The 10,276-nt window shown below is 50.8% G+C and overlaps 1 protein-coding gene across 1 annotated transcript; it reads right to left on the bottom strand.

Annotated features, from left to right (window-relative positions):
- Nucleotides 1–6: 6 nt before the first annotated feature.
- VPS26B (VPS26 retromer complex component B) lies at nt 7–10,243 on the bottom strand. Its single transcript, XM_048968248.1, has 6 exons — nt 9,707–10,243; nt 6,405–6,561; nt 5,159–5,323; nt 4,769–4,944; nt 3,968–4,110; nt 7–3,462 (listed from the first exon to the last, which is right to left on the bottom strand). The coding sequence occupies exons 1-6, from the start codon at nt 9,927–9,929 to the stop codon at nt 3,316–3,318; spliced, it is 1,011 nt and encodes a 336-aa protein (XP_048824205.1). The 5' UTR covers nt 9,930–10,243; the 3' UTR covers nt 7–3,315.
- Between the last annotated feature and the right edge of the window lie 33 nt (nt 10,244–10,276).

Here is a 10,276-nt window from a genome sequence, read left to right as displayed (position 1 = left end):
CAAGAAAATTTTGGTGTATACACATCTAACCTAATTACTGCCAAGCAGACCATTGTTAACTTCCAGCAGGTACAAAATTTCCCATATTGCTTTAGCAGTGACATCAGAAAAGAGAAATTAGCCTGCTAATTTTTAGGCTGTGTGTCCTCTGTAGGCACAGCTTGCACCAGTGACATACTTTCTAAAGACTGTATCAAAGGAAAATGCCTTAATGCCATAAAAGTAAAAACCCAAGCCAGGCACTACAAATCATATCAGACAAACTCATGCACAGCATTTGATGGCCAAGGCTGGCTCTTTTTTAATTGGAGAGACAAAAAAAAACCAAGTTTTAAAATACAGCCATTGAAAAGACGACGAATTAAGAAACATGTAAACACAGCAGAGGCTTAATTACAAGTTGCACTGCTTGGTTTAGTACTTGCCTGCTCCCCCCTACCTGAAGCTGCCTAGGAGAGAGGGAATGACCCAAGTAATGAACAGAACCATCCAGCTCAGGGGAACACAGCTCAGTTAGTGTCTGCCCCCCGCCGTGCTAATGAAGTGCTTTCCTAGAGTACCTTGTTCTGTGCTTCCACTTACCTGCCCAGCACATCTGCTCCACCCCAGACAAACAGGGCCTAGTGGGCAACGGGTGAAACGATCCTCAGATGAAGTAAAAGTGGGGATCGTTTCTAAATTGTGATTTCACAGCTGGGGACATGGGGGAGAGAGGCACAAAGGAGGAAAAAACAAAACAAAAAGCCATATGGGCTCATGCGCTTTTTTTCAACCCTGCCCATGGAAGGGGAGTTGAGGAACTAGATGATCTTTAAGTCCCTTCCAACCCAAGCCATTCTGTGATTCATTCTAAGCAAGCTCTCTAGAAGTGATGAACAGATGATGAACTGAAATCTCCTTACAGTGCATTATCTTGTCAGACTGCACTGATGCTGCTCAGACAGTAAACAAACCACTCCTGGAATGCAAAGACATTTTCATCCATGGGGTTTCTTTAATACCACATGGCCTACAATCAAAAGGAATTCACGAGGGGAAAAATTCTAAGTTGGAGGGGAGCTGAGGGCAAGCAGAGGGTGGTTTGGTTGCTGCTGTGCTCAGCTTAGCTGTGGAAAGATAGTCTGCTATCCCCTGGGGCTCCTGCAGGAGCTCCACTTGTCTCTCAAGGATTGTGTATTGCCACAGCAAGGTGGTTCCCCCTTCACAGAGGGGGAGTAGAATAAGTGAGTGTCAAAGTAACAACCAGATTGCTTTGCCAGGTGAGACCTGCAGACATCACCTCCCCTTGCCCTGGCGTAACAAGGTAGTTGTCTCAGCTTTTGCTTCAGTCTGAGGAGCACACGGCTCCAGCCCATGGCACACACTTCTCATGTAAAGAAGAGCAAGTCACGTCTTCACTATTACAGAGCAGAACACGGTGTGACACGAGCATTCAGCAGAGATGAGTTCATTAGTGTCCTCTACAACAGAGCGAGACTGCCCAGCTCTACTAAAAACCACAACCTTACACATGGTGATTAAAAGATAACTTACTTTGGCAAGCAGAAACACACATTGATCACTGAAATACAGTAGCTGTCTTATTACATAAAAAGCTCCCCTTCCCACCCTGACCCCATTCCCTCCACCAGCATCATTCGACTAAACGAAGCAGAAGATGCTTCCATTTCCCAGCTGCAAGACAACTGTTCTACATTCAGCTGTAGGACAGAGGCAGAGGAGGTTCATTCCAGAATCAAAGCAGCTGGACAAAACCACAGCGAGCCACAAACTTGCAGAAAAACTCAGACAAATCCCACTTGATGGAGCTCCTATCCCAGCATGTAGTGCAGTGCTGTCCCTCCATCTGGTAGGAGCTCCAACCACCTGCTTCCCCGAAGGGCATCTGAACAGGATGGATATTCTCCAAACTCAATCAAATCCACAAAGCCATTTCTAATTTTTAATGGAGGAATGATTCCATTCTGGGAATGTTCTCATGATTCTACTTAGCTGAAGACTAAAAGCAGCTTATTTTAGAATTAAAAAGAAACAAAAACAACCACAACTGCATTCAGGTTCTCAGTTCAAGGCACACCCTCAGACCTCACTGGTGACTTCAGCTCAGGCCTCAAGAATGTCTCTCTGGAATTTGAGAACTCTACCATCCTTCCAGCTCCTGCTTGGCTTGTTCTAGCAGCATGCATCAGCCACGAGCTCCTTAAACAACTGCATCCTCTTTCTGGCCTTACCAACCCTCATTCTGCAGGCGAGAGAGCAAACAATACAACACACGTTTCTGTACTGCTCTCTGCCCTGCTGTGATGCCTGCTCTGTCACAAGGACACAAAGCATCAGCACAGCAGCATGTGCAGTACAAACTCACTCCCACAGTATTTTTCACATCCCAACACTGTGCTCCAACCTCCCGAGGTTGGTCTGCCCTGCTCCACAGCAGCAGCTGGGACTGCAACCAAAGGCTGAATCTCAAAGACAGCGCTCAGAAGGCACTGCTCTCAGCCTGCAGCCTTCCTGCCCTGACTTCTCGACCACCCAGCACCACCGCTTGCTCCTCCTGACCCTCACTGCACTGCCCAGCCTGTGCCACCTCTCTGTTCCACGTCCTACTGGATTCACATGTCAACCAGCCCAGCTCCCCCCAGCCCAGCACACGGCCAGGAGCTCCCACAAGGACACACAAGCCGTCCTGCTGCCCGTGTCCCACCAGCAAAGGGGCTGCGTGGCACTGCTACATTCTATAACTGCTTGTGACAAAGCATCCACCGCCAACACGAAGAGGAAGAGGAGGCAGTGAGGGGATAAGATGAAGCCACTCCAAGCAGGCTGCGCCTCAGTCTCCGACTCCCTCCTCTACCTTCCAACTAAATGCTGTTTTTCATTTCATTTTCCCTTGTGCAGATTTCTGAAAGGCAAGAAAAATATCCATCCCACGCAGTCCCAAAGCAACCTCTGCACCGCTGAGCCGCAGCAGGTTTGGCTTTCACTTGCTCTCTCCTTCCCTGCAGCCACACCAAAAGGGTCTCGGGGCAAAGAGGAGATCAGGCAGCTCCGCAGCCTCCAGATGCGCCTCAAAGCAGCCGACCCAAGGAATGTAGTTGATGGAGAAGCACTGAGGTAACTTCAACTCTGCACCACCAGTGCTCCGCCTCGCCCTGCCCTCCCAGCCCCTTCCCACCCTGCTAGTCCTTTGAAGAAAGGAATTGAGTTCAAAAACTGGTTATTTTTTTTTTTCACAAAGTCTCCAAAGTGTTTTTTTTTCTTCCTCCTCGCTGCTGTCCCCGCTGGCTCCACAGCAGCCCTCCTCTGCGTGGCCTCTCACTGCCGGCCGTTGTTCTCTGCAGGCTGGCTGGGGGTCTTGGCCTCCGTGTGTGAGGACGTGCCCTCAAACCGCTGGGAGGCGATGGCTGCTTGGTGGGACATGCTCTTCCTCACTATGTCTCCTTTCCTCCAAAGCACCACCTCCTGCAGCAACACATCCAGCACGGCTTGTCAGGGCTTGTGAGACCTGCCCCCAGCCCCACCCAGACCCAAAGGCTGAACCAAGCTGCCCAGCACAGCTTGCACCCAGTGGGAACTTGCCCACGCTGGCATCTCTTCCACAGGCTACGCTGCCTTCCTGAAAGTTGGGTAGAGCACTCCTCCCCTGGATCTGGGCATGGAGGCAAACCCAATGGATGTCCAGGGCCGATCTGTCCCATTGCCACTGCTAACTACATCAGAATCAATAAATCAAAGCGCTGGAGCAAGAGAGATGAGAATTACTACTGGGTGAGCGCCTTCTACATGAATTCCCAGCACAACACACATCCGACCCGTGTGGACCATCTCTTCTAGGCCTTCTCTGCATGCTCTAAGCTGTCCAGTCCTTACAGATACTCTATTAAAAAATGTGCTTCTCCCCCCCAGGAACCCAGCAGGTGCTCAGTGACAGCCTGTGGGTCTGAGAGGACCAAACAGCTTTTCTCACCTGCTGTTTAAAGTAGCGTCTCTCTTCCTCGTCAATCAGCACCAAGTTGAGGTAATAACGCACTGAGAACTTCTTGTTGATGTCTCTCATTGTTGGAGTCAGCTCGTAGCCAGCCAGAAAGAGTCTGATGGGAATGGACTCCCCTACAAAGAGCACAAAACATCAGCAGGGGATCCTGGAAATACAAACTAGGAGTGCCAGCAAAACGACATTTCACTGGGACGCATCAAACTTTGTGACTTTCCAGAAGGGGAGCAAAATGAACTGACAGACCTCCTTCAAAAAGCCATCAGCACACACAGTCCATTGCCAGATCCTGCTACTGGCAGCAGCTATTTCACCTCAGCTTTAAAAGTGCAGAATTTGTTTGTGACCTGCACCAAAACAGCACTGCAGGAACAAACAAAGTGACATTTTTCTCTGGCAGGTAACTCTGCTGGGCAGTGGAACTGGAAAACAAGTGGCACAGGAGGCTGGAGCTGAAGTAGAACACGTTCTGCCTTGAGTTGCAGCAATGCCAACTGGTGGTCCAATCCAACTGTGAATCTACATCTGTTCCTGGTTCTGCCTTCATTAAAGAATTAAGTAAAATCACTGCTACTCATTATGCCTCTATTCCTCCCATCACTCCAGAGAAAGAAGAGGGTCCTATTTTATCACCCACATAAATGACCATGAGTTCACCTGTAAAACAGGATGCATATTTCTAGTGAGCTCACAGAGTCAGCTGAAAATGCAGCATTCATATTCCCACCCTTAAAGACTCGAGGAGAAGAATTTCAAAGTCATCTGCTTTCTCACCTCTCACAGGGGCACCGTCCATGATCTCATATTTAGCTATTGTGTCATTCTCATGGTAAACGTTGGGTCCAGTCCCCGTCGTTTCTCTCTTGATGATATCTATCTCCATGTGTTTGATCTTGATCCGCACTAGCAAGAAGTAGATCTTACCGACAATCACATCCTTTAAATGATACCTGGCATACGAAGGAGGAAAGCACCACAGTCAGCATCGTGGAGCAGATCAGGACAGCAAAGAGCCCACGAATCACTTTGCTCTTATCCTCAGCCCCAGCCATAAGGTGGAGCGTGTGAAGAAAGTGCATTTGAGACACAAGCTTCAGGCTACCAAAGAAAGCAGCCCCCTGTAGCAGATTCCCCACCACCACTGGCTGCTCTTGAGACACTTACTTGGACTTGTTATACTCAAACTCAATGTGCAGGCAGTCCTCAATCCCAACCTCCATCTTAATAGAGGAGTTGAGCTCTGGGTAGGTGCTAAGAGTGTGCACAACTATGTCCATCTCCTTCACCACGTCGTTCAGCCTGCGGCTGACAGTCGCTCGGAGGAAATACCTGCAAGGGAACCCCCCTCCTGTTAGTGCTGCATAGGAGTAATGGAGATGAAGCAAGGAGGGGCACGGGGCTGAATGGATTGCACTGGGCTATCCAAACAAGCTTATCAGTATCACAGAATCACAGAATGGCTTGGGGTGGAAGAGACCTCAAGGATCAGGAATCTCCAACCCCCTGCCACATGCAGGGCCACCAACCTCCCCAATTAATACCAGCCCAGGCTGCCCAGGGCCCCATCCAACCTGGCCTTGAACACCTCTATGGATGGGGCATCCACAGCCTCTCTGGGCAGCTGTTCCAGCACCTCACCGCTCTCATGGTAAAGAAATCCCCCCTGACATCCAACCTCAATCTTCCCTCAAAGTACCCTGGCTTCTGGAGCAGCCAACAGGTTGCAAAGCCAAAAGGGAATTTTCAAATGGAATAACAGTTTCTAAGACTCTTCTAAGCTTTCGTGCATTTGTGAGCCTGAATTACCTACGTATCATTTTGGGGATCTCAATAAGAGCTTGCAGAACACATATGGAAAACCACTGTCCTTTTGCAAGAAGTGAGATCACATTGGTCTCCAGGGGCTGCAGATCTCACAATTTTCCAGCCCACCCTCTGAAGCCAGTGACTGGATGTGAAGTCAATTGGAGCACTCAGATGTGAAATACAGCTTGCAACATATGAATGAGATACCAGCAAGGCATCTGTTTGCATATAGAGCACAATTAAAGTCTACAAGACTGATTACACGATGGTGAAAATGTCCCTGCTGAGGACTAAAGCAAACAATTTCTTTTGTGGTTCGTTTTTTTAATTACCAAGTAAATTGGAAAATATTAGGTAGATTCAGAAGGGGCTGATTTCTCTCGTCACAGAAATGGGGCCAAACAGGTTCCTTTGAGCCTGATGTATGCTTATAAAAGCCCTCAGAGAGCCTTTCACAATGCAGAGCATCAAATTTCGTTTGGAGTCACATTATAAACTCACAGGGATGTTTTGGAAGGGATGCTGCACTCCAGTAGCACTATGGTAAGCATCAGGATTTGCACACAGAACTGAGAATAGGGGTCAACAAAGGGAGGAAACTCACCTCAACTTCACATTCTGCCCCGTGTAGGACTCGTAAGGTTTTTCCACATGTGTGAATTCAAAGTCAAATATCTGTGATTGAGTGAATTCCCCAGGACGGGCCAGGTCTTTCACCAGGGACACAAACTCATGGTGGTTTCCTCGGTCATAGTAGAGCTCTAGGAAGATTCAAGTCCACGTTAAAGGAACAACACACAGTAAGGATATGCAGATTTCACAGCTACGAACCACGCTCATGTCCAGATCATTAGCACTGCCCAGAGAACCTGCTGGGGGAGCCCACGGCTGCAGCACACTGCACTTGTTCACTGCTCTCCATGTAGGCCACAACTTGAGCACATGCCACCACTGTGGCTGGGACAGCCGGATCCTCGTGTGTGGCAACCACTGAGCCAGTACAGCAAGCTGCTGCTTAGGCACAATTAGTGATTTGCTCGCTCTACCAGTCAGCAGAGCTACACACATTAATGGATGCCTGAACTGAACACAGTGATGCCAAAGTCAGGAATAAGAAAGGAGTTGTTCTGTACCAGCTCAGGTTCCTGGTATATTTACTTGATTTACTGCTAACCTTTCCCACGCTCATCTACACTCAGAGCAGCCCTGCAGCTTGCATCACCTTTATGCCAGAAGACATTGGCTCTTATATGTGCTTAAGGCATAATTCAAAGCAGAACAGCAATGCATTCAGAACAGAAGGCCAGCAAACACTCAGCAGCTCTCATCGTTTCCTACACAGGCTTATACTCAAGGCCAAAGGCATTGGCACTATAATAAAAGGAAAAACACCACTGCTTCTATGGAGCAGCAGTGACAGAGCAAAAATGGAGTGCTAGGATGCTTCCAGCTGGTGCTGCTTCAGTTTTGATTCACACCAGAGAACAACAACAGCACAGATCCTCACTGATTCTGCACTTAGGCAGTGCTCAGTGCATAGCAACCAAACGTGTGTGTCCATCAGCCCCGAGAGAACAGGTAAACATCAATAAAGAAGAGCATTCACCTTTGGGAGCACTGCCCAAACCAGCTCAACTCATGTGGTCACACTGCTCCAGTTTGCCACGCAAGCTCCTTGCATGACATGGGACTGCAGGCTCCTCCTCTAATGCACAATTCCTTCTACATTTAACAAACTTCTCTCTCCCAAGTGAGAGCAACAGCAACTTAAACTCCACAATTTCCATTTGCAGCTGTGTATTACGCATAACCATCAATGAAATCTGCCCTTCCCAGCCCTGTGAGTGAGCTATGTGAATGCAAGACACCCACGCAGTCCTTCCCAAAAGTAAAGCCTCAGCCAAGCTGATACGTTCTGATGAGAAAGCAAAAACTGAATTGCACACACAGGTTTACCATCAGCACTGAGCTGTGCAGAAGAGGCTGTTGGGATGGACTGCAAGAGTTCAGGAACAGCAGCAAGATTCAGTTCTCTGCTCCTTGAGATGTACACAGAAGCGCCATGGAGCTCATCAGGCTGGGCAGCAGGGTGACACACACAGATCAGCTGTGGGGCAGCAGTGCCACATGTGCCCACTGGGAGGGGAGTGCTCACTGATGTGACATGGAAAAGCCTCGTGCCACGTAAGGAGGAATGAATATCATCTTCCCACACGATGCAGGAGGCAAGGAGAGGTGAACGTCAGCTTGCTACGTTCTCTGCCAGCTCAGAAGGGCAGAGATTGGCACCTTGAAGAGAAAGAACTGATGTTTCCCACACTTTTGAAGATTTCCACATGTCAAACAGGTATAAGCTGCAATTTCAGCTTTTGGAGCTGAAAGGTTTAAAAACCAACCCGCCAACATCTGGTTGGCACGCTCAAGGCACAGTAACTGCAGCTGAACTGAAATCTTCAGCGGGTTCTGTGCTCCCAGGCTGGGCTCCAGCACTCAGCCTGGAACTGCTGCACTCCCTGTGCCCCATCCCCATGTCTCAACCCTTCAGCTGGTAACTCAGTTTTACACATGCTGACCTCATGGCAGCGAGGAGTCCGAACAGAAGGAGAGCTGTGTTGAGATGGAAAGCATGCAGGGAGTGCCATCAGCAATACCAGCTTCCACACCTTAACCAGCACAAAGGGCAGAACCAAAGGACACAGCAGCTCCGAGCACACACTGCCTATGGCAATACGTATTAATTCAAGGGTGTTGTTCCAAATATATCCAAAATGGGGGAAAAGAGGCATGCAAGGCAGCATGGAGTGGAGCAGAAAGTCCATGCCTCGTTTCCACCGAGGATCATAAAGAAGCAGGAAGCCTTCAGCTCCCTCTGAGCAACAGGCTCACCTGCACTCAAGTGTTCACAAGCTCTCTCAGCCTATCCTTCCTTTACACAGGGCGTTACGCACAAACAAGGCCAGGAAAAAGAACTGAAAAAACATCTCTGAGCAGGAACATCTCCAGTTCCATTTCCTACAGCGTGTGATTCACAGTGCAAAGGCTGCAAGCGTACAGCTTGTGTTTTCAGGGTTAAACCTGAGTGCAGAAGGGCACAGTATCACACCTGCATGGCTCAGCTCGTGCATCGGCACAGAGCAGTGATGCTGTGAGACATCTCAGAGTTACCCTGGCTGTGGATCTCAGCCACGGCTGTGAAATGCTGCAGTCACCATCAGATTGAGGAGTGGGTGTGGCAGCCTCCAAGCACGCAGGAGATGCTTACATCCAAATTGGGGACATGCACATAGAGCTGCTGGCTGCCAGCAACAGAAAGTCAGCGGCCTGTCTGTGCCATGATATGTGCTCATCAGGGCGAAGCAGAGCAGAGCTGGAGATGGACACTGCATAGCACAGCTCATAGGGTTCAGGAAAGCTGAGCTGCAGCACTGCTACGCACAGTGGAGCACAAGGAGAAGGTGCAGTTGGGGATGTGAAATGCACATGAAAAACCACCTGATTTGCCATCCTCTGCCCTGAGTGTCGCTGCTGCGTGGAGACCAATGGGCACACAGCAATCATTGTGCCGTGCATTAACCAAAGCAGTGGCAAACGGACACAGTCTGGAGAGTGCTTCCGAGCAGCTGTCAGCACCAGGCCCTCCAGCCAAGCCCTGAGCCTGCAGGATGGAGTTTTACACCGAATTTCACACCATCTCAGTGCATATTTATCAAGGGATTTACATCAGTGACAGAGCAGAAGGGAAAGAAACATGACAAGGGAACAACGACCTGGAAAAGGCCTGGAGCTGTAAGCGAGGAGCCGGGCTGCTGGCCGCGGGGATTCTCCGTGCAACTCGTAACCCACTTTCAGCAGCCGGCACACGTGCGGAACCGCCGCCCCGCACCGCCACCGCGCAGCCCCGCTCACCGATCTGCCCGATGAACTCCACTTTGATGCCCTGGTGCTCCAGCCGCCTGTTGGGGTGTTTCAGGGTGAGGATGACCCGGCCGGACACGGTCTCCCCATCGTAGAAAAGGAAGTATTTCTCCTTCTTGCCCTCCTCCGTTTTGTGCTCCACCCGCCGCCGGCTCTCGGCGTCGCTCAGCACCAGCTCCACCTCCGCGCTCTGCCCGAACCCGAAGAAGCTCATTGTGCCGGCGGGGGCGGCACCGCGGACAGAGCCCCGCGGGGACGAGAACGCGGAGAGGCCGACGGCGGCCAGGAACCGCCGGGATCGGGCGGCGGGCGCTCACCGCTGGGGCGGAGGGGCCGCAATGCGGCACGGACAGCGAATGCCGGTGCGGCACGGCTGACCTGCGGGGCGGGGATCTCCGGACCGGCTCAGCTGCAGCGAGCCCGGAGCGGGCGGGCGGGCGCGGCCCCGCAGCCCCCCACGCTCGAGCGCCGTCCCCGCCTCGCAGCGCACGGTACCGGCCCGGGTCGCACACAGCGCATGCGCCGTCCGCTCGGGGCCGGGAATCGCGGCGCGCTCCCCGC

Source organism: Lagopus muta, chromosome 22 (genome assembly GCF_023343835.1).
Source record: "Lagopus muta isolate bLagMut1 chromosome 22, bLagMut1 primary, whole genome shotgun sequence".
Classification (NCBI taxonomy): Eukaryota; Metazoa; Chordata; class Aves; order Galliformes; family Phasianidae; genus Lagopus; species Lagopus muta.
This window is presented reverse-complemented; position numbering and strand designations above follow the sequence as displayed.